The sequence below is a fragment of the Triturus cristatus genome, chromosome 2_2 (assembly GCF_964204655.1).
Source record: "Triturus cristatus chromosome 2_2, aTriCri1.1, whole genome shotgun sequence".
NCBI classification, from domain to species: Eukaryota; Metazoa; Chordata; class Amphibia; order Caudata; family Salamandridae; genus Triturus; species Triturus cristatus.
Genome location: NC_140582.1, coordinates 497623323 through 497648936, shown reverse-complemented (window position 1 = coordinate 497648936; position 25614 = coordinate 497623323). Strand labels below are relative to the sequence as shown.

Sequence of the window (25614 nt, the reverse complement as noted above, 5' to 3'; positions counted from 1 at the left end):
TGAAAAGTTAGCTGAAATGCAAGGTAGAAGGCCACAAAGTACTGTCTCCAAAGTTAAAGTTGTGTTTTCGATGTGGATTTTCCTTTCCACATGAAGGTAAATGTCCTGCCATTGGACAGATATGCAGAGGCTGCAGGAAAGAAAACCAATTTGTAATGGTTTGCGAAGCAAAGGAAAGATCAAGTGGTTCACATCGAGAAAACAAAATGGATGCCAGAAAGTTCCAGAGATGTTCCAGCCAAACCCACAAGGGCAAGCAGCAACCTCATTTGAGGCAAGTACAAACAGAACGATGTTGATTGGAATCAATTTCCTCATCTTAAAGTTTGTCACCGCCATTGTCAAGCGGCAGTGAGGAAGATGGGAGTGCAATGCCAATGTTGACCAATGGACAACGTGCGCATGTAGGACTAGCTTCTTGCAACGAAGAATGCCAGTCGAAGTGAGATCGACAAGTAAAACTGCGAAATTCATTTGGGCGCTGTCCCAAAATCTTACACAGAAGGTGAATGGGTGTTCCATACCATTTATCATAGACAGTGGTGTATCGATAAATATTATGCTAATGGATAAGTACAATGTCTCCAGTGCCCTATTTAACCCCGTTGAAAACTAAAGTGTATACGTGGGCTGCTTCAATGCCACTGTAAAGTCAAGGTTCCTTTATAGCAACTGTGAAGCATAAAGAGACGAAAGTACAAGCACAAATTGATGTCCTGCAATGCACTTCATCGAGTGCATGTTTCCTCACTTTCACCTCTGCTGCTGACAAGGGGCTGATTTCTGCAAACTAAAATGTCACTTGCCTATCATGAGATAGTGAATCAGTTTCCATCCTTGTTTCATGGACAAGAAACACTTAAGACAATGAAAGTGAAACTTCACATAAATGAGAATGTCCATCCTGTTGCTCAATGACATAGTCAAATTGTGGTTCATTTACAAGAACCCTTTGAGAAAGAACTTGAGACACTATTAGACCGATCCACTGGTCTGACGCCATGGGTGTCACCCATAGTCGCAGTGCCAAAGAATAGTGGAGGAGGTGTGCGCATCTGCGTTAATAGATGGCTAGCTAACAAGGCGATTGAAAGAGAACAACATCCAGATCCACATATTGCTGACATGATTGCTCAGCTGAATGGAGCAAAAGTTTTTTCCCGCCTTGATTTTAACAAAGGGTAAGACCAACTCGAGTTGGAAAAAATTGCAGGTACATTACTACCTTTTCGACTTATGTTGGTTTATTTAGTTATAAAAGACAGAGTTTCAGAGTGTCATCAGCTGCAGAACTCTTTCAGGATGTCATTCATTGCATGATACAGCCAGCCACCAATGCTTTCAATTACTGTGGTAAAACTCTGGTTTTTGGGGCCACATGTAAGGAACATGATAATGCTCTTAGACAAGTGTGTGTCATATACCTGTTGATGCAGGTCCCACTTTAAATGCAGCAAAGGGTGATTTTCATAAATCAAAAACCAAGTTTTTTGTTCATGTCTTTTTGATGGAGGAATGACTCCAGATCAAAATAAAGTACAAGATTTTTCATCCACTTCTCCTCCACACGATGCAACTATGCCTTGATTCTTCCTTGGTATGGCCAGTTACTGTTCAAGGGACATACGTGACTTTGCAACTGTAAGTGCCCCATTGAGAGATACTTAACGAAAGGAAATGTTCCTTTTTGATGGTCACATGAATGTGAGCAAAGCTTCAGGCAAATCAAACATGCGATTGAGGATGCCACTGAAACAGCATACTTTGATCCGAAACTATAAACGGAGATTGTTGTTGATGCTAGCCCAGTAGGGTTAGGTGCTATACTTGCCCAACACAATGGACATCCTAATTCACCAAGACACATTATGACTTATGCCAGCAGGAGTTTTTCACAGATGTAACGTGCTTATTCACAGTCTGAAAAAGAAAGCCTCTCTGTGGTGTGGGCTTGTGGGCATTTTCATATGCTCCTGTATGGAAAACACTTCATGGTAGTCACCGACCACCAAGAATTACTCATCATTATCGTCAATCCTAAAGCCAAGATGCCCACTTGCATTGAGAGGTGGGGGTTGCAACTGCAGAAGTATGATTATTCGATTGTGCGACGTCCATGAAAAAGATCAAAATCCTGCTGACTTCTTCTCAGGTGTACCAATATTGTGTCATGGCACCATTCCTAAAGCAGCTGATGCTTATGTTAACTTCATCGTAAAATCCAGTGCCCCTGCTGCCATATCAGTGGAACAAATCATTGCTGCCATGACCACTGACAGAGAATTGCTTATACTCATAGACATTATTACATATCAATCTTGGAGGAAACATACTCGATATCTTCACTTGCCCATACTCCCCACATCTACCAAAGCAGAAGTAGAGGACGCTCCTTCTCCCACATTGCAGCAAAGACCTGTAACAGCCTACCCTTGCACCTCCGAACCATCACCTCACTTAAGGATTTCCGAATGGCTCTCAAAACCTGGCTGTTCGAATAAGCCTCCGGGACCTGCAAGCCCCTTGATACCCTAAACAGATGACTAACCACGCTTTATAAATCCTGATTGATTGATTCATTCATTCATGATGACCTTTGAATACCAGAAATTCAAAAATGTGCAGGAAGAATATTGTTACCCCAAAAGGCAATATATTAAATGGGTTGAAAATTGTCATGCCTGACACAATAAATCATTGAACTGACACATGAGGGACATCGTGGAGTTGTTGCTACTAAGCAAGCCATGTGGGACTGAGTGTGGTTCCCTTGTCTTGATGAAAGAGTTGAAAAGTAATTAAGGGCATGTTGTTTGTGCAACTGCTTGTCATCTAAAACAACCCTGCATACATTAACCCCTTCAGCGCGGCGGGAATTCCCCCGCGGTGCTGAAGGGTTCGAGCGCGGGCGGGGCCATGACGGAACGGTTCCGTCATGAGCACAGCGCAACCGATGCTCATGACGGAACCGTTCCGTCATGGGCATGGAAGGGGTTAAACATGTCTGATCTTCCAAAGCATGCATGGGTGGAGATTGCAATTGATTTCTTTGGGCCCCTTGAAAATGGACATCATCTACTAGTAATTCTTGATGAATACTTCTGTTTTCCCCTTGTGGACGATCTTTCGTCAACTACTCACGACAGCGTCATTGACAGATTATAAAGTATTTTTGCAACATAGGATGTTTTTGAAATCTGCCAATGGCCCGCCTTTAAATAGTTGAGAATTTAAAGATTTTCTTAATCACCTAAATGTCAAGCATCAGAAAAGCACACCTCTCCAGCCCCAGACAAATGGTGTTGTTGAGAAATTTATGACCACCCTCAAGAAGACCACTCAGTGTGCTGCGCTGGAAAGGCTTGAACTTAAATCAGTTCTTCACTCTTCTCTTCATGCATACAGGCCAATTCCCCATTCTAACACAGGTGAAAGTCCTGCCACCTTAATGTTTGGGAGAGCCATGGGAATCAAATGACCACAATGGACCAATGAAAGATCTATTGACATTGATAAACTTCGCACTACTGATTTGTCTCACAAACACCAAATCAAGACCTGTGCGAATAGACACCACTGTGCTTGGAGTACTGCGTTCAAAGGAGGAGACCAAATCACTGTCAGGCAGAAACAGAAACACAAGTCTGATGCTCCTTTTGATTCTGACCCACTGAGGGTTGTGACTAGCAAAATACAGATAGTGACTGCTCATGATCCTGGAAAGTCCATCACAAGAGATTCTTCTCATTTTAAACACCTAGCTTGTTGACTCCAGATGTTCAGAGTGAGACCCTTCCATCTGGAAGTCAAGAGAGCCCAAAGGCTGCACCTGTGTCTAAATCACCTGTGCCTGTCATGGATGCCTCTCCTATGTCTCCTCAACTCACGCAATGAGATATTGGAAGATTGATTCAAGCACTTTGTTGACTCATTGAGGAGTTATGATGTGTACTTTTTATTTACCATGGCGGAAGATGTAGTTTTGTGTGTGTTGGAGATAGAGGGACCCCTCTGGTCCCTGACGGACTCCATAGAAAAGTGATGTAAGTGATTGGGTATAGTTAGGAAAAATCATGATGTACTATGTTCAGTTACACTCTGAAGAATAAAGATGTTTATTACCGAGCTCCGTGTGTGGCATGATCATTTACATGTACTCAGGCGAGCTGGGGAGGACGATGCATTCATGATCCTCCAGGCAGCGTTAGGTCTCCCAAATTGGAACCCAGAATTTCGATTTATTGTGCCATTCACAGGCACACATACACCCAGTACATGCATACAACACACTTGTGCTGCACAGCACTGTATACGAACTTGATGTAGGCCAAGGGTGAGTTAAGCACTCAGCAGCAGAACTTTACATGAGCGAGCCTTTAGGCCTCACTCCAGTGACACAAGTAAAAAGGCCTGTTAACTTCTACTGATCACTACATGGTATTGTGCCACCACCGTTCTTGTGCTACTTGAGCCCTGGCAAAGGCTGAGACCTTTGAATTCTATGAGGAAAGTGCTTTAGGCACCCCTACAGGTCCAACAACTAGTAAATATCATAAGCTATTTTTTATAAGCCTTCCAGTGCCTACCACTTACAAAGAGAATTAATTACCATAAAACTCTGGTCTGGGTGCATGACTTTTGTGAAAATGATGTCTTGTAGCAGACTGCAATAGGTTATTGCAGTGCTATGGTGTGGAAGAACTGCATTCATCTTTAGCAATCGAATGAAAAGTTGGCATGCACACTGCTATCAACATTTATTCAAAGAGCTGTATTATCAATATTTCCCAAATAGATCATCTTACACCGGATCCAAAGCTTAACTGCTAAAATTAGGTGTTAGATCTGTTCATGCCGCAAAGAGAGCAGAGTCTTGAAGATAAAGTCAACTATGTGTTTTTTGGCATTAAGATGAGTTCTCTGGCTTTGGTCCATCCGCTCCTGTATTTGGGTGGTCACACCCCACTATTCATCTATCTATCTGAATATGCCTTGTTACCTCGCATCCTTTTTTTACGCATGCCATTACAACGTGGTCATTACAACGACTGTGTTGTAACAACGCATGCCATTACTCCACAAGTCGGAACAATGACTTGGTCAGTGGGGGGGGGGGCTGGATGTTGGAATAGCATAATTTACTATTCCAACTCCAGTCTGTGCAACAGTAGAGAAGGTGTTGGATTTTAAATCCAACACCTTCTGGCTCCTAGAGCAAGTTGTTGTTCCGACTTGCGGAGTAATGGCTTGCGTTGGAACAACGCGGTCGTTTTAACAATCGTGTTCTAATGGCATGCAGTGTTCCGGTTCCGTGGTAAACAATCTATCTATCTATCTATCTATCTATCTATCTATCTATCTATCTATCTATCTATCTATCTATCTATCTATCTATCTATCTATCTATCTATCTATCTATCTATCTATCTATCTATCTATCTATCTATCTATCTATCTATCTATCTATCTATCTATCTATCTATCTATCTATCTATCTATCTATCTATCTATCCAACTATCTATCTATCTATCTATCTATCTATCTATCTATCTATCTATCTATCTATCTATCTATCTATCTATCTATCTATCTATCTATCTATCTATCTATCTATCTATCTATCTATCTATCTATCTATCTATCTATCTATCTACCTATCTACCTACCTATCTACCCACCTACCTACCTACCTATCTATCTATCTATCTATCTATCTATCTATCTATCTATCTATCTATCTATCTATCTATCTATCTATCTATCTATCGGTATACCTCAGTTTGCAGTAATTACTTGGTGGAGTATTGTCCACGTGTTCCAAGTTCCGCAGGTCTTAATGGGGCATGCAATGCAGTAAGTATCAAAGCTTGTTCTGGTGACTACATAATGCATTACCTCTTTGCGACCATTTTTGCGCAGACCATTTAAAAAAGTTTTATTGGTGAAATGTATCTGGTGGAAATTGCAGATGTCCCACAAAACTCAAAATCCTGCTTGAGCTCAAAATCCCATTTCCGCCGTAGAATGGATTTGTGGACACTGAGAATGAAGACCTGTATCTGTGTTGCATTAGTTTGCTGTTGCTCCTTGCACGTGCCTGCATGTACTTTGGGTGCCAAGAGTGTTATGCTCACGCACTGTTTTGGGTAGAAGTAACATCATGCCGACATTGTTGGGTTCTGTATTGTGAACGTATGTGCTTTTTAAACCCCCAGTGCACTTTCTGCGAAAAAATGTCGTGATTTCCAGGTTTTCGCTCGCAGGGCGTTGCGCAGCTCGTCAGCGTGGAACGGGTGGTATGGTTTCAATATATTCATAGTATTTACAGAAAATCATAGGAGAAAATATATCGACCACGTTCGGCAGCAGAAGGGGCGTTTGTCTGTCACGTGTGCACTTCTACCACAGCGCGGTACAGACCTCTGTGGCGCATCTCATAACAGCACACAGTTGTTTCAGGGTTTTATTTTTACTCCTCCGCACTGAAGCGCCCACAGTGCAATCCAGGTCTTCTGTAAAGGGCCTTTGGCAGGATCCAGCCGCTTACTGCCGACCGTGCGCGCGCGGCATGACGACCGGACCACCGTGGTCGTGACAACTGATGTAGCAGCCTCCAGGGTAAAACAAAGGTTTACATATTACACAAGCAATTTAGCTATTTTCTAAACATAATGCCAAGACAGTGGGAGCTGGCAGCGCGCGCTGTGTTTTAGGTTTCGGATCCTTGTATTAAAAGTGACTTGCTGATTACGGGTCTCTTTTATTTGTCTTCTGCGAACTGCAAGCAGCCTAGTAACCCGGGAAAGAATCCTTCACAGCACTTAAACTTGTCTTCATGGCTACCAAAAGATTACACACACAAATCACTGCACAAAGGTAGCGTAGTGGGGCTTGCGCATAGATAACCACACTAGACAATTGTCTTGTCCCAACTCTTAAACATTCCCCCAAAGGGAAATGTTTTATAATCCTTTTTGTGCGCTAGAAAGAAAAGAGTTTGGGCAAAGATTATCCACCGGGAAGAAAGAAAGCGACTTTTTTTTAGGGAGAGCTCCAGCTGTAGCACAATAAAGAACATAATTAACTTCACAATTCTTTGTATTTTTCATTTGACTGCAGGGAGGAGATGAAAGAGGCCTGCTAAGCCTCGCATTCCATCCCAATTACAAGAAAAATGGAAAGCTCTATGTGTCTTATACCACCAACCTAGAGCGGTGGGCCAGCGGGCCGCACGACCACATTCTTCGAGTCGTCGAATATACCGTGTCCAGGTACTTGTCACCCACAAGATATTTTTACCTTGAAATGAAATTCACAGTTGTTGGCATTCTCTATTTATAAAATAACATTCAAGCAATTGAACTGTGGTCAGTTTTCAATGGGATGGCTGATTTTGTTTAAAACTTAAGGGCGGCATTCAGTGTAATGAAAATAAAACTTGCATAGAGTGTAAAGAAAAAAACAGCTGTCTTCACCCAGTCCTTCATCTCTAACAATTACCAAGAATAAGCATTGTACAATATCACCTTGATGATGTCAGCTTGAGTTGAGCTGTATTATGGCCTTATTCACCCAATGACCCCTTAAAAGGAGCATGCCAGTGAATAATTTCACAGTTGCTCTTAAAATCCAAGCAAAGGTCATGAAAAAACACAACTTTCTAGAATGTCTATTGTTGCAGGACTCGGTAAAGAGACCAGTGAGTTTTTTCAGTATGACCCTTTAAGTTAGCCTTTATTGCCACATTCTACACAAAAAAATCCTGATTTTTTTTCATCATTGTACTCAATTTTAAAGGGCTTAGCTCCGTGCTATACATCTATTTAATTTCTCTTTGTGGATTCTAGAACTGAGTTAAACCTGCCTGTCCTCTTCCTTTGGCTGGATCCGGATCCCTCTAAAGGCGAGGTACATCTTGACTGTGGTGTGCTTCTCGATATATTTTCCTTTGTTCATTGCAGGAAGAATGCCAATCAAGTGGACATGAGAACGGGGCGAGTGTTTCTTGAAGTAGCAGAACTGCACAGAAAGCACTTGGGGGGGCAGCTATTGTTCGGGCCCGTCGGCTACTTGTTCGTCTTCCTTGGAGATGGGATGATCACTCTGGACGACATGGAAGAGATGGACGGTCTAAGGTACAAGCAATGAGTGCTGCTTCTTTTCTGACCTCTGGGTGATCTGCAGCAGCAGCCCGTCAGGTAAGAGTGGGGGGGCCGGTAGTGGGGGGTGGAATTTAGACAGACGAAGAGGTAAAATTAAATAGATAGATAATTTTCCCTCATCGTCGTCTGTCGAAATCCCACACACCAGGCCCCTCCACCCCACCACTCTTACCTGCACGGGCCGCGGCTGGTGCTCTGACGGACGCATTGGCCAGATGGTGGTATTAGAGTAACTCTACTACAGTGAAATACACAGCATTGCCTTACTTTGCAAGTTACGTCCTACATGAATTGCTGCAGTGTAATCATTTTTATGGCCAAACTTGTTATTTAATTGAATATATGCTTGAAGGCTAGCTCTGCGTCCCACATGGGGGAAAAGATATAGATCCTGATATCAAAACGATGTAAGCAAATCCAGTGCACTTTGAGTGTACCTCTTGGTGCACACCGGCATTATTAAAGGCAAGGGGGTGTTCAGGCTGTGTGGTGCCTCTGTGTACTAGCTTTTGCAGCTGTAGTATTTACTGTGAAGATTTATTCGATGCATGGATGTGTGTGTACTGGAGCGATATGGGAGGTGGATTTTGTCACGCAAGTAGCACATATATAATACCCATAGATATAGTTAATACCTCTCAATCCCACCAGCAAATACTAGTAGAAATGACATTTTAATCAACATAAAACTTCAAAGACACATTTTCTATATGACTTATATTTGATGTGTGCTATCATGGCGATGGCAGATTTTTAAGTAGGAAGGGCAATCTGTTGAATGCCTTTAGCTGTCTAAACTTGAATTATTGCCCAGAACAACCTTTCCATAGTTTCATTTAAATGCAGATTTAAATGTATGTGTTGTGAACTAGAAGGTCTTGTAAATAATCTAATTTAAGATTGAGAATAACAATTGGTAAACCGAAAATGTCACACGAAGAGCACATTTGAATAATGTTGTATTCAATTCAGTTTGTAGGATTGTGGCAAATAGTGCACCTCAAGCATAGATTCACAATTTTAGATCTCCCAAACCATCCTAAATTCATAATAACATTAAGACAATTAACAGATCTAGATACATGCAGTGAAAAAGGAAACTATGTAAAAAATGTATGCATACGCATTTCATGCTCCCACAAACATGCCCAAGATTTTCCCACACACAGACGTGTACCACCCCAACCCTCAAGACACTAGACCATCGTACTGACGGTGGATGTGCCTCTCAGGTGTCCATTAATTACAATCACGCTTGCCAGAGGTTGCAAGTCTGAAACATATTTAAAGTAGCTGTTTCTGGTATGTTAATATTTCATAGAATCAATATGAAAGTACAAGCAATATACTTCACAGGTAGGAGGGACGTAGGTAGGCTTGAGCAAAACAGGTATGCAGAACCAAACTACGACACTTAAGATAATGTTTGGTAAAAATGTCCTTCAATTTAATAGTGTGAAAACCTTTACCATCTCATCTCCTAGAATTGTTTGGAGGGATGACTCTGGTCACACAATGCTGATGCATTTGTCATTTCCTCCACATGATTTAGATAATGTTCCCATTGCTTTTCATGTTTTACCTGCCTTACTGTGGTTTAGGCGTGTTCAGTATGCTGTGATTCTAGTATTCATATATTGAATGGGCTCTTTGGCCTTCTGGACTGCTTGCAGACAGTCTTTGTTGTGTATTTTGCATAGCAGTGCATCGTGCAGCAGTCTAATTATAACTGTGTCCCACAATGGAAAATGGATCAGTTCTGGCACATTTAGTGTGCTCTTTACTTTGATTGCGACTGTAATTATGCACTTTTGAGTAGAGTTTTGTAGCATTTTATTGTAGTCAATCCGCAGTTTCATACACAGATTGATTGATTGATTGAACCCCAGATTATATCACCAGCAGAAAGCTGGAGTCCTGCAACATATACTATTTAAACTAAAGCACCCCTGTTAATGACTGTATTAGTCTAATGAAGGGTTTTAATTGGAAAAGGTTAGCCCTCCTTAAGTGGTATGTTGGCAGCCATTTTTTTGGTGTGTGGTATCACATTGAAGCAAAGGGACTTTCGTCAGATGGTCAATAAAGGTTCTTGTTTGCTCTAGAGCAAGGCGGTGATCTTGTTGCTGCGGCTGTGTATGGAAAGGGTCCGTCTGTGGCAGTGGTCTAGGGATCAGATAAGTGGATTTGAAATTAGATGTAGTGTAGAAATTATAGTTATTCCTTTTCCCTGGATCCGTAGCTTAGTCTGATGGTGGCCCATTGGCTCCCTTTCTCCATGGATGTTTTTGGATAAGCTGCTGATAGGCTAGTCAATCTTAATTTGAAAACTGCCCCATAAGGTTCTAGCACATATTTGCAGCTGAAATATCTGTCAGCCACATAAGCAAACAGGCCTGAGCTTACTGTGGCTATTAATGTAACTGAATATTATTATGCAACTGCAGTGTGCTGTATGCAAAAGGACATCTCTTACCTTCATCATAAGACAGACACGAGCACTGGAAATATAAAACAAAATGATCAATTAATAACCTATGTTGTCATAATTTCATAAACCCATTGCGTTTTGTAGAAATACGCTGGAGGGAATAAACGTGGTAACAACCACAAACCTAATATAAGAAATCAGTCAATCCTACTCAGTGATTGAGGTGAGTAAAATAACAAAGTCAGACACACGCCACAAAGGCGCTCTGCAAATTAATTTTTATGACATGTGTATACACTGACAGGGCAGCCAAGGGGTAAAAAAGCGATCATTGAAACAAATTTACTACGTTTTTTTCTGAATCTAGGGTATCAAAGTTCATGAGTCCCGACGTCCATATCCTGGTGTTATGAATCATGTCCACCAAAGAGCATGTATGCTATATTAATCTCAAAGCACATTATCTGATATTGTCTGTCATTTTTTAATCCATGCTATTATGAATTTCTTATTTTTTTTCAGTGATTTTACAGGTTCCGTCCTAAGAATCGACGTCGATACAGATTTGTGCAGCGCACCCTATTCCATTCCACGAACTAACCCGCACTTCAACAGCACCAATCAGCCACCTGAAATATTTGCTCATGGACTTCATAACCCCGGCAGGTAGGTATGTCAACTACTAACGGCAGTCAACTGATCTTATTTTGCTTTGCACGTGCTGCAGGCGGTACCCTTGGGCCGCCATTTTAATATATGCTAATTAAAGGGCTGTCATTATATATATATATATATATATATATATATATTCACTTAAAAAACCATATGTTTTCACACATGTTATAGTTAGGTGGATATTTCACTCGTACAAAACCAATGAAATTCCCCCGTTATAGTTAGTTCAGATAACTATAACTCGCGCGCCCGCAATCCACTGCTCATGACGTCACATATTACATCACTCATGACATGGTCAGTGGCATCACTCATGACATCACTGATGACATCATCCTTGTGATAGAGTGGCGGTCGCGCGAGTTATAGTTATCTGAACTAACTATAACGGGGGAATTTCATTGGTTTTTTACGAGTGAAATATCCACCTAACTATAACATGTGTGAAACCTATGGTTTTTTAAGTGAATTTGCAAGGTTTTTCAAATGCCAATTCCTAACTATAACGTGTGTGAAACCTATGGTTCTTTCAGTGAATATATATATATATATATATATATATATATATATATATATATATATATATATATATATATATATATTGTTAACTTAGGGTCAGTGTGCTTGGTCAAGGGACACAAAGAAATCATGGCACTTGGCAAAATGTTTTGGTAACTCAAAGAGGGATCTTTTTCCCTCAAAATCTCAAAATCAATATTGTGCTGGTGCCAATAGGCGTTACGTTGGAAGAGATAGTATGTGATCTATTAAAGACCAAATGATAGCTTCCACAACTCTCCTCTCTTGCAACAGTAAAACTTTTATTCCTGGTATTGAAGCAAAATGTCTGATGTTTTGCAGACCCTCTTTGGGAGAATTTCTACAATATGTCTGTTACATGTATAATGCTTGTTGGGTTTTTGCTCCTTTGGCACCTTGGCAAATCAGTAAAAATCTGCTGTAAAAAAAAAATGTCTTAACATTTCGTACAACTAGATCATGTAGTGCAATTTGAACAGGCTTCAGTTATTTCTGATGTCTTCTTAGTAAGCACAAGACAATGCATACAGTTTTAAATTTGAAAAGTGATATTCTTATTAAAGTTAATTCCCAACCAGAACACCATATGCATTTTCCTTAATTAGCATGCAGAAGCTTGAACCACACTTAACAGTGCAAAAACTACTATATATGCTATTACCAAGGAAAGTAAAGAATAGTGACAGAAAAAGGAGCAAACTCCTGTGAATAAGGACCATACGTAAACCCTATACAATGGTGCCCTATCTCCCCTTCCCTCTCACAATGTTGAACATTTATGTATTGCATGTATTTATTTGTGTTGCTCTCTGGATGTAGCATGTTAAGGCATGGTGCGAAGAGGAGTGAGAGAGTTCAAATTCTGGTAGCATAACCAAAGAGAGAATCAGTTTTGTTTTTATAAAAGCAGGGTTTCCACTTCTAGTCATTCACTGCTACAGAGTGAATGCTGACCTCCAGTGAATTTCCATTTTTTGGTCAGATCAGGGCAAGGGCTATGCCCCCTCCCAGGGGAGGGTGGCATAATAGTGGGTGTAGACACCCCAGGTGAGAGACCCTTTGGTCCCTACCTGTCACTCCCCTCAAACGCCCCTAAAGCTAGTATTTAGGTGGCACCCGGAGACGCTGAAATCAGATTCCTGATGACCTAAGAAGAGGCGGACACTACAGTGTCGCACCAGCAGAGAAGACTGCAGACACCAACTGACTTGGCCCCAGTCCTATCAGCCTGAATGCAGCTCTCGACAAACCTGTGCCAAAAGGCGACCCGTGTTGTAATCCAGCAACCTACAAAGCCTTGGGAGGACTACCTGCCTTCGACAAAGATCAAGCTCTCCTGTGGACAGCAGACCTGTCTAGAAGAAATCAACTTTAAAGAACAAAGAACTCTGCCCTGAGGATCTGTGAAACCACCTCTGGACTCCCATCTTCACCCAACGCCCACGGCCCAAGTCCAAGTGGCCCACCGGTCCTGTGAAGGTTCCCCAAAGCTTCTGAGCAAGAGTCCACCATGGGCTGACTCCTGCTGGACTCTACCTCAACACCTGTAGCTTCAACTCAAAGACTCCCCTATACCGCGACCTACCCGTAAGGCTTTTCCAATGCCTAAGGACACCCTTGCATCCGAAGCCCCTGGGCCTGGAGGATTGTGTCCAACGTCCCCTGGCATCTTGACTTACCTGGCTAGCTGTGGGTTTTCTTCGACCGGTCTCCTGGCCTGAGCCTGCAGCCTTTCTTCAAAACCGATCTACCCCATTGGTTTGCATTGTGCCCGATGTTGTGTTGGCACTCTGCACCCGGCTGCCCCTTGGCCACTGAGGGTGTGAGTTTGCTGCTGCCTTGTGGCCCCTCTGTGCTTACCGTAAACCCCAGAGACTGGGATACCAAACTGCATTACTCACCTGTGAGCAGCTTCTCTTCAATTACCCCCTTTCTCCACTGGATAACATTAACGTCAGATTCTGAATTTGAACCCTGCACTTTGCCGCCCCTCAATGAGAGCTAGTGTTATGGCCGTAAACCAGCCAGTTCACTTCATCCCTCACCCTGTAGCAGGCATTGAGATTACTTGCCGGCTTCCGACCTGGCGAGCCCGTCAGAAGCCAGCCGGAATGCCCAGCCAGTGTACTTTATGACCGCCTCCAACATAATGAAGTGGTCGGAAATTAAACTGACCGGCCCATTATGATGCGGCCCTAAAGGTCCGACCACAGGTCAGAGCCTTTACGGGCCGTATCGTAATCGGCCCCTACGTTTTGAATGATGTTTACGAGGTGGACCAAGACTGAGTTGATATCAGCTGAAGAGATCTTATACAAGATGACACAGGATATCGGTGTGCTTGAAGATGATCCCAAGAAGTTCAAGGTAATGATTCACCATAACTGTGTTATCATGAGGTTCACCTTGCAGTTAGCTAACTGGCCTCAGAAAGAAATTGCTGATTTGGATCTGCTGAGAACGATTATTCAGCAATGAAGCGATCCAATTAAGGACCACACCATTAATGATCGCACAATCATTAGGAGCACTGATTAAAAATTGAGGGATTGATTGTATCTATGGGAGCAAATAAGTCAATGAGCTCAAGTAAACATGCATCACCAGTGTCAAAAATCTAGTTTTTATCTTTTTTTTTTTCCAATAGGCAAATATTTTTTCACTGTGGGAAATTAATTTGGCTGCATCCTCAGTAAAGACAGAGGCGTTAAAGGATATTCTGCACATCATGTATAATTCTAACATTTTGGAGTAGTTATAGACATGTACGAGGGTGAGGAAATCCACTGAAAATATTAATGAGAACCAAAAAATCTACAATTCTGTTGTTGTGTACCACATTTGAATTGCCACCGCTTGACTTCTCTTGAGAACTCAGATGTTCTCCACCCTACCCCTTTCATGTATATCACAGTATATGCAATGTCTCAGCAGAAATGTAGGTCATCGTAAAATAATTCAAGATAGCTCAATATGCTAGCTACTGGGCCAGCCCTAGAATTTTTACTGTCCCAGGCAAAAATTCCAAAGAACCTCATGACATGCCCCCTTCCGGACAGACACACACACACTCACTCACACACGAGCTAATGCATTGCCATTTTGACCTCTTGTAAATTAAATGCATCTGTTTCGTATTTAGAGAAATCACTTACCGTAGAACTTGTTCTAAGTATAAAACATTTAACGCACTGAGCAAGTCATTGGTTAGTGCATTTAAAGCACACACTTTTCGCTGTCCTGAATCAATGACATTTACTGTTTGGAATTGTTTTTAGAAAGTTAATGTTTTTTTGTGTTAAAAGTGAGGAACGGTGCAAAAAATACATTTGCAAAAATGCAAGCAGCTCATCTTATTTACTCGGATAAGAGTGCTGAAGCCTGCTTTTCAGAGCATTGTTCAGCATGTTGATCACTTTCGCATGTTCTTTGAGACAAAGACGTCATAGCAATAAAATCCGTCAAACTTGGATAAATTGGATATCTTTGATGGAAGAGGTTTGGTGCATTCACTTCCTTCTCAAGTAAATATCCGAGTTTGCAGATCATAGAGCTACCTCTCACAGCCACCAGAGTGAGAACATGGCGACTGCTTTCCAAGAAGCAAAGCCTGCTGAAAGAGATGCTAAGAGACTTAAATGCATGGAGAAGAAAAGTACATATTACTGCAGCTCAAACCCATACAACAGCTAATTTCCGCTGCTATGTTGACACAGATCAATGGGAACAAATGGACACACTAATAGTATCCCTTCCTGTTGAGTAACAGAAACCGTCAGGAGTGTTACTGAGAAAGCAGAAACTGATCTGAAATAAGAGGCACCTAGTCTTGGGGACAGTGGCATGCACAGGCAGCCATAGGATTCACATTCAGGCAAAACTCGATTTATGGTTTTCGTTTTCAGATGCGATTTATGGATTTCAGATGCGATTTATGGATTTCGTTTTCAGAGGCGAATTGTGGATTTCGTTTTCAGATGCGAATTATAGTTGTCCTTTACTTCCCAACAAGGAGTCAAGGAACCTATGTTTCTTGCTTGCATTAGGACTGATGGTACGCTTGCTACGGCACTGGTTGTGAAATAATCACATGGCGCGGACAACATTTCAAAACATCAGAAAGTAAAGGATCATTCAACTGAAAAGTCCAATATTGTGCGGTTGTAGGGTTTATAGTGGCATCATGACATACAACCCTAGGCTATTCATGACACAGCGCTACAAATGGTGACAATAATACCAATATTACTCATGCTAACTTAGACTGGGGTATAACGGTATCTCATTGTTACTAATTTGTCATTAAGTAGTTGTTTCTGTTTCCACAGGTGTAAGTCACTGCTTTCCACACGTACAAATGTTAGTACTCGAGGAAATCTATGACTGCTTCAGATATTCAGGAGTACTCAGAAAAACAAAAGTGGTCAAATATAGTCGTAATCCTATGGATGCAATTTTCTGACTTTCTAACTGGGCTCTCTGGGAATTGGCCTGGGATCATGATTATTGTTGCATTACTATACAGATTATCACTCAGATTTTGAGGCCTCACATACAGTCTTGCACAGTTTCAATCTGACAAAGGGAACATTATTTTGATGTGTGTCTCAACATAAAACTGATAGTTACCATGGTTGAGCCCTGTGTTTATACAGTGCATATATTCATAATGAGGCCCCAGAGCAGTGTAATGTAATCTAATGCAGCATGTTGATAGTTTATGTCAGTGGAATGACGTCTTTTTATGAACACTGCATCTATGGCGGAGGGGAGCTATCTGCCTGATGAAACTGAGTTCACGCACCGAACAGTTTTCGGGAGAGAATGTATTGTTCAAGACCACCTGAGTAGAAACACAGGCCAGAACCACCTTTGTTTTTACTGGAAAGTCTCACATTTTTTAAAAGATGAGTTATGCAACAAAAATATATACGGGAAACGTTATTTCTTTTACAAATGAGAAAGTAAATTAGGATCCTACTGTGTACTTTGTTTAAGGTCAATGAGGAGAAAGATGGCTTATATAAACAACGTTTATTTCAGAAATGAACCTCCTCTCCAGTGTTTATTTTGAAACTTTATCTGATTAGCAGAAAAAATGTAAAAAGGACACAGAAATCTATTCAGTATTGTAAAGTGTTGTAAGATGCCTTAGTTTTTCGTACAGTTTTAAAACAATATGTTATTAAAATGTGGTCACATTTCATCTTAATTCTCTGGAATGATGATGCATAGCTAATCAGTTACGAAAATCTTATCGCTGGCAACAGTGCTAAGGAATTATAACATCTTGGGAATGTAATTAATAAGAACTTGTCCAAATTCATCATGAGATAAGGTGAAAGAATAATAAAATAGCAGACAAGCTAGCAAAGTAAGTTATAAGAAAGTCTGGCAAAGCCAATGAGTCTGGCCTAATGTGGCAATGTATGTCATAGCAGCCATACATAAATGCTGTTTACGTGGATTGCATGCACGTATTCGCTATCAAATTAAAGCCTGACCTAGTGGCTTTGCCAATGCTGAGGGAAAAGTAGCAACAATCGAATTCTCTGTGTACAGAATGCATATTGGAGATAAACAATTGAATTTCATAAACAGTGTGATGGTTTAGGGTTCTTTTCAGAAGTAAAATAGCCCCTCATGCATTCCAATGGAACTGCTCTATAGCAGGTGGATTGATGTACCAAATAGTCAACAACATAAAGTAAGAGGGTGATTCTCTAGTGCAGCCAAACCATGTGAATGTATATTTCAAAGAATTGGTAACAATCTACCTGCAACAATCTTCAAAGCAGATGCACTGTCAAGTCAGGTCTAAAATCCCTTACCCCAGTCTCTGAAGAACAATTGATTAAAAAATTGTATATTTGCCGTTTTTAAACAATATACTATAAATCTAAGCTTTTTCTAAACTGGATATGCTATGCTTTCTCTTATGCAGATGTGCTGTGGATCTCCACCCCAGAGATGAAAATATAAACTTGACAATACTTTGTCCGGATCTAAATGCAAAAAACAGGTCCTCTGCAAGAATCATACAGATATTAAGGGGCAAAGACTATGGTAAGTTCTTTAAGTGTTGTGTATCACTTTTAGACTCAAGGGGCTCTTTAACAGAGTATGTTTCATGAGTACTTGTATTATACACGAGGCTTAGGTCTGATTTACTCTTCATTTTCCAGCTATAATGCATGCTTGTTGACTCACCAGATTAAAAAGCTTTTATCCCATGACAAAGCATGTTTTGCCCCTTAAATACTGGACTAGGGGAAACATATATCTGTACTGAGCCAGAACTATTCACAAGAAAATCTTTGTGAATGAGGTCTGGGTCTGAGTAACAAAAAACCTTTCTAGTGCACAGCAACTTTCTCCTGGATTGCATGCTCAACACTTCAATTCATTCAATGCAGGCAGAACCTCTTCTCTGAAACGTGGACACTTATATATCACTTTGATACGCTATAGTGGTTATTTGTGGTACGTTTTTAAAAATAGACTTAAAGAGTCAATAGTCCAGGTAAGTTCTATGCCTCTACTTTACCTCTACCTTCTCTGAGCCGGTGTATAAGATAACTACACTTTCATATACAATATTGTATCATACAATACTTACTAGACATTTCTGTAGACAAATTGGGTCTGATTCCTAAAACAAGCTTTTTCTGAAATAGTTCCATCTTTCTCGTGTTTTATTGCGTGAATTACTCCAGAACATCGATGTAGGATCACCATTCAATACTATTGTTCCATGGAGTGAGTCAAACAGTAATGCATCATTTTTTGTTTGTAAAGTTAATGAGAGCTAGGCACAGCAGACCAGTGCAACCGTACTCCATTATGCCTAGCTTGGGCAATGTGTCCTTCTTATAGCACTTACAAAGTATTCATAACGTTGTTATTGTATTTTGAGGTTTATAACTCTAAAGTGAAATTGTGTTGACCTAATGCGGTGGTAGTTCCTTTTTAGAAAGTGAACCGTCGCTCTTCGAGTTCAAGCCCCTGAGCAGCAGTAACATGGTTGGCGGATTTTTATATAGAGGCTGCCAGTCAGAAAGGCTGTATGGAAGCTACGTATTTGGAGACCGGAATGGGTAGGTATGAAAATAATGATCATGTGTCAATTAATCAATTGGAACGATCCATCGAACTTTGAAATTCTTACTATACTTTCTTGCTATCTAAAATATTACTGTTGCATAATAACATATATAAACTTTAAGACGGCAGAAACATATCACATCATTGAGGTCTGAACTTTACCTTTATTGTGTTACATAGTTAATAACAGACACATCAATGATTTTTCCACAACAGAGAGCACCATTGATGTTGTTCGGCTAGCATTAATAAAATGTAATGTAATTTCTCTTACTAATGCAAAAATAATTGAATCCTTTTTAGAATATGTGTTTATAGCTTGCCTTTCATTGTGCACTTCGAATACAGATAGTAATTGAAAGGTATTTGGTTTCACACTAGTGAGAAGTACAAACTCTTATGGATAACAACACAATTAACACATTAAGAGGGAAACGTTTTAATTTTTTCGTTGGCAAGTATGGATACAGACAAATATTTATGGATGTGTTTATTCATTAACTACAAGTTTACGACAATACAGTCTGCCATAATTTCTGCATTTAATGTGCAAAGAATGGCCCAGGCTATTACTACTGAGTGCAAGAAAGATGACTAGAAGACAATAAAAAAAACAGTAAATGTTTAAGCACATTTAGAGATAGTTCATGACGCATGATGCAAGAACAAATCTTGCATAAACAACACAAGCTTTAAATGATATTAAAGTTGTCTCTTGAAGAACTGGCTCTTTAGCATCCAATTATACAATTGCTCTGAGAAATCTGCAAGCCCCACAAGTTAACTCAGAGTTTGGAAATGTCATGGATTATTCAGACGTGTTGATTCTTAGCAAACTTGAGCCATAAAGCGTAATATCCTGAGGTCTGAAACATGACCTGCTAGTGCAAGTATTCAGGTCCTTAATCAGTGCTACATTTGTAAAATGATATAGGCCAGGCCCAAAGTTTAGGTCAGAAGCCGGAGGCTGGCGCTATTGATTGTCAGGGTTGAAGCAGGCTGTGTTGGCTTGCTTTCACCTAAAGCCACTTTCATCCACCACTAAAACACCCTCTGCCCCTTTATGTCACTCTTATAGGTTCTTTTTCATCCATGACTCTTTCTTTGTCACAGTTGTTTGGTCTCTCTCTTCCTCCTTCTTTCCCCCCTTTTTTACTGTCTTGCTCTGGATCAAAGTCTGATGAGGGAAAATAAGTCCCTAAAAACTGAGTGCCAGTGGGCCCCACTTGCAACCATTGTCTCAAATTAAGCACTGTCCTTTGTAACTCTTAAGCCTCGAATAAGATACAACTGTTCGAAAAAAATATTTTGTGATTCTTGCATGAAAATTCACAAGTAATTAACTCTTAAGACGGGACAACGACTCTTAGAAAAAAAGCTCTGTAAATCAGGCACTTTATGTCTATCTGAAAGCCAGGACTCAAGGTTAGAAAATAATTCTGGTGTGAAAAAAAATTTGATTTGCTTTCATTTCCCCCAATTTCTGTCAACTTAATTGTGTTTATAAGGGAGGAGCTTAATTCGTTTAGTCATGGCACTGCCTACATAAGGAATGCTTCAGCAATCCAAAAGTAGAATATCTTCGTGTACTATGGTAGAGCAATATTTCGATTACATGAGGTGTTATTTTGCTTTCAGCGCGTAGCTGCCTCTTTTTACTTTTTGTTGATTTGTATTTTTCATCCAGAATGTTATATCCACATTTCCCCTTAATTTTGTATAATGCCCTAAGATTGACGAATGCTGGAGCTTCTGTTTCTCAGTTAACGTTACTTCTTTTCCCTAGTTGTTCTTTGTTTCAAATTTTATTGCAATTTAACAAACAGACATATTTTTAAACTGGCTAACAGATAAATACAGGCGCAGGATTGTGGAACACTGCTCTTCCCATGGCACTGAAAAAGAAATAATTTTATATAAATTTGACATTTCAGCTCTCCTCTCTGAAATACTCACTTGCCTTGAGATGCAGCAAGCGACTCAGCCCAATTGCTTAGTCCTCTATGCATTTGTGGACTATGCTCTTCATACCTAAGATATCGGCAATCTCATTTCCTCCATCAATGCATGTTATTAAAAGACTGTTATTAGTGTTCATTGGACCAATGGTGTTTCTTTGATGTCAGACTCTTTGAAGCTTGTCAAGGCAAATGGTATGTTATTGGCAAAATCTGATACCAAGGATATGCATTCCATTGCTCTGAATTTACATCTTTCCACAATGTTTCGCAATATGCATCTATTTAAAAATGAATGAATGTCTTCTTTTATGTCAAGCATTTTGGTCTATTTTGTAGCAATTTCGGTGCCTTTATACACAAAAACGATATCCCAGACGGTGCACATACACCACAATACTGACCTGGTTCCATTGCTGATATGTGCCTGAATTATAAAGTTGCTGGTCTTGAACTTTGAAGGCTTCAACTGAAGGCCTCGATTTCATTGGCTAAGGATCTCTTTGGACAAATCAATGAGAGCAGATGTCCTGAGTAACGTTTTTCAAGAAGGACAATGCCCTGAAGAAGTCTTGAGGAAAAGAGATGAAACACGTTGGCTACGTTGATGTGAACAATTTTTGTATACTGGCAATAAAGAATTTTCAACATATGACATGTCCGAAGAAATTTAATGAATTTGAAAATTCTGGAAGTAAACCACGCTCACTAAATAATGTCTGAACCCAGCATTTGTAATCAAATGACTTCTGATGAGATTAGATACCATTCAAAAAAACAATAGATAGTGGATGTGGATCTCTTTTTTGTGTATAAATGTGTGGATTGTATCCACTTATGGGGACCCAAGAGGTTGTACTCCCCACCACTTTTTTTTTATATACCCTACATTTGGATAGGTGCGGTATCGAGAGTCTAGGCCTCTTTCTGTAAATCGATTTCTGTGATGTTACTTGCAACAAATATATCTGTCACATCTAAATCCTAAAAGAAATGCTTTATTCTTCATAGTCTCAGTTGTTTACTTGATTATTAGACTAGTGCTCCTTTATACAAGCAGAACTTCATCTTTGGAGGTGCTTTCAAGTCTATGAGTGTCCCACCTGAATCCTTTCAAACAGTATCTGTAAACCTCCTGAATGGATCTATTTTAGCTTTGTTCCAGTTTGAACCCATTTCATTAAATTAAACGTCCAGGCTTGTCTCGACTCCAGAGTAGTTAATAAAGCTTGAGATTTCTTTCCGTGCATGTGCCTGAGGGTTTTGGAAATCACTATATCCAAGAGAGGAACTCGGCATCACCTGTAGTACCTACCTCATGATTGTTTCCTTACAACACCTAAAGTACATCCAGCTTAAATTGATTGAACATCTTGCAGGCACTGAACATTAGATACACAACAAGAACGAGCTACATGTGGTTTCAAACGACCAACATCTCATAGGTCACGGAAGTTGTCTCTCTTAAAGAAAACCCATTAGGTTTTTAAAAGAACTCTCACCCACCAACCTAGTCGGTGGCATGCTTCATAATTGGGTTCCCACCTAGGGGACCAAATGCTCCTAGGTGTGCTTCAAATCCTGATTACAGCAGGGCAGGATTTGTTTGGGGGTGGATAGGTGAACATAGTGAGTGCAAACCTTAAAACTACCTCCAGGAAACGAAACCAAATTGTAGGAGAATATTTTATTAAAGAGTTCCTGGGTCAGGGTTAAAATCAATAGTGGACATAAAAGAGGAGAAATCATCTCACACATCCCAAGGAAGTGAAGTGGTCTACATGTTTCTGCCAAACAATCCAGTGTCACCCTGAGCAGGTATTGTGTACACATACACTCTAAGGTGTGGGTAAGTGCAAAGTGGCTTTGTAACTTACGATTTCCACCTACAAAAAAGGTTTCTGCAAGAGAAAAGTAGACAAAACATACATGTAACCTAGACTTGCATTAGACACTTGATGGTGGTTGCAGATTTTGGTACAGCATGCGATTTGTCCTGCGCCCATGACCCAGTGCCATTTGTATAAAGGTCTGGTGATCGTGCGTGCTGTGAACGCAGGCCTTTAGTGTAATCTGAGCACTCATACCATTCGGGCCAACCATGGTAGGGGTTTTGTGTTCATGCATGTCACATCGCATTCTTTGTGACCGCAAGCATTCGATTAGTTATGTAAAGATTACCCCCAGCGTTGGGGTTCTTTATGCTCAAACTAGTCACATGTGAGTTTTGGTGACTGTGAGCGTTTCATTGTAGAGTTCTCCATGCAATCATGCAGCCATGCAGAAAACTGAGAGTCCGGGCTAAAAAACACCCATTGATGTTCGGGGTTTCGTGGTTACCCTATATTACCATATATGTACATACTAGTGGATAAAACCTACTTTAGTTACGGTAATTTAGCGTATCATGGATCCCGGCGGGAGGGGGTGCCTGTAGTCACGGTCTGTCAGGAAAAAGGTGAAATTTTAATCATCTAAATATAGTCAGTGGCACCAAGAACGGCAGAAGTTTGTTTCATGTGGCAGATGCAGCAATGAGATCATGGTGCATATCCCTGCTCGAGCCATCCTGCTACTAGCCATTCAATGCCTATGAGACTTGATGAAAAATTGGATGTATTGGTGTCAGATGTTTCACCTGTGCTAGCTACCATTGAATCAGATGATAACTTATAAATATTGGTTGAATATATTGTTACTTCCAAAAGAAAATGTTTTCTCTTTGCCTGTTTTTCATCCTATAACAAGCTAGTAATAATTCATTTTCATATTTTTTGACGACAGGTATTTTTTCACATTTAATCAACATCCGGTGACAAAAGTATGGCAAGAGAAACCACTAACTCTCGGAAGTAGTGGTTCGTGCAGAGGCTTCTTCTCAGGTCACGTATTGGGATTTGGCGAAGATGAATTAGGTATATCACAAGCCATTTGCTACTAACATAACATTTGCTTTATATAATAATGTACCCAGGGCTTTAAGTGGGATAAAAATACTAGGGGGCTCTCGAGGGGGCGTGGCCAATATAATGAAGGGCGTGACTTAAACATACATAAGCTAAAAATGTGTGCTTAGGCTAGTGTGCCGCCCTACTGGTATTTTACTGTTTCTGTTATTGCATCCAGATATATGATACAAAAAGTAACATCATACCTACAACAAGTCAGAACTATTGGCTTTGTCAATGGTTGTTCGTTGTATAAGATAAATAAGCAGCAACTGTGGCTTGTTTATAATATTGAAAAAGCTTCCACATAAAGCCCTGGTGACACCACGACAATATTGTTGCTCCTGAGTTCCGAAAGGAGAAGAGAAATCCAGAGAGAAAATGACTCTCTTTAAAGATTTTCCCTTCTCCTATAACACTCGAAAAAACGGACCGCCTGTGCCAGGGCACAAAACAGAGCCCGATAGAGACCCGTCTCGAGGCCTCCTTAAAAAAACTGCCGGTGCTCAGACCCGGTGAGACCTTTCGGAACTTAAAGCCCTGAATGTACCGCATATGGTTCATAGTGCTTCCACTGCAACGTACAGGTTTCTGAGCTGTTCTTTGCTCATTGCTCTTACAAATTTCCAGCTCATGATGGAAAAGTTGGCAACACTAAAACTACGTGGAATTGAGGCCATACGATATTTTGCCTTCTTGTACATGGATCAATTATTGTCTACTCTTAAAGATGAGCGCTTTAATAGTTTGCAAAGCTGGGTATAGGCCAACCAAATGCATAAGGGATGACACAAGCCACGTAAACTACTTAAAACTGTAAATTGAATGTAAAGTGCCCAGGAAGCAAGTGAATGAGAAAGGCATAGGAGGCTAGACAGTCCACAGAAAATGAAAAGTTGTTTGGATGGCATAGAAGAAAGGAAAAATGGTAGCCACATCTAAAATAAGTGCAAGCATTGGCAAATACAATAGGTCTCCCTTGCAATTTGAGTAACAACTAATCATTAAAAATGCCTGACACAAATGGATTAATGTTAATAAACTACAGTCTCTTTTGAGAATCTGAATTCGTTACCTGCAAACTGCTGAAAGTATCCTGTAAGCTCTCCATTATATTCCAATCCCAGAGTTAATGGGCCGAGTTCTATCCTCTCAGTAACTCTATTGTCAATGTTTTGTCCTTTCCTTCCATTTCGTATACTTTTTTGCCATTTAATGTTCACAAACAAATTATGGACATGGTAAGAGTTATTTTAATATACTCCATTTGTTTAATTGGGAGAGGGATTCACAACTTCATTGAGATCAAAGTATTCCGTCTACATGAGGTAATGACTTATTATTTGACTTCTACACTTTAAAAGGTGATTGCTCCAGTTGGTTATTTACATAAACTCCATGTTGTCTATTTCCATAAACATATTTGTTTATTCATAACAACAAAGTGGACACCACACTTTCTTTCTAATGGCATTCAATTAGTCCACATAGACCAGGAAGTATCTCAGTCCCGCTTATTTAAAACAACACCTTGGTCTCATGTTGGTGGACCGTTCAGCCTACATATCAAAGCATAACTGCATAGCATGAATGCCAAGTGTGCTCTTAAGCTTTGCATCCCTTAGTCTAGTGATGTACACTGATGATTGTTTTATGTTACTTATTAAAAATACATACCATGCCTGCTCCAAAGACCCCCATCTCTCTTTGGATTGTCTCATTTACTAACACATCCAATGGGCTCCCTTTTCCTCTCACGATGCTTAGTCATACCGTCTATGCAACAGCAGCACCT

The 25614-nt window shown here is 40.4% G+C and overlaps 1 protein-coding gene across 3 annotated transcripts in view; it reads left to right on the top strand.

The window, feature by feature from the left end:
* HHIP (hedgehog interacting protein) overlaps positions 1-25614 on the top strand; it is a 253770-nt gene that overhangs the window by 168700 nt on the left and 59456 nt on the right. For all 3 annotated transcript variants that reach the window (XM_085641613.1, XM_085641614.1, XM_085641612.1), the window contains exons 5-10: positions 7121-7272; positions 7963-8136; positions 11117-11260; positions 17754-17875; positions 18783-18906; positions 23656-23786. In XM_085641613.1, coding sequence (XP_085497739.1) covers positions 7121-7272; positions 7963-8136; positions 11117-11260; positions 17754-17875; positions 18783-18906; positions 23656-23786 — 847 coding nt within the window. The remainder of the gene's footprint in view (positions 1-7120; positions 7273-7962; positions 8137-11116; positions 11261-17753; positions 17876-18782; positions 18907-23655; positions 23787-25614) is intronic.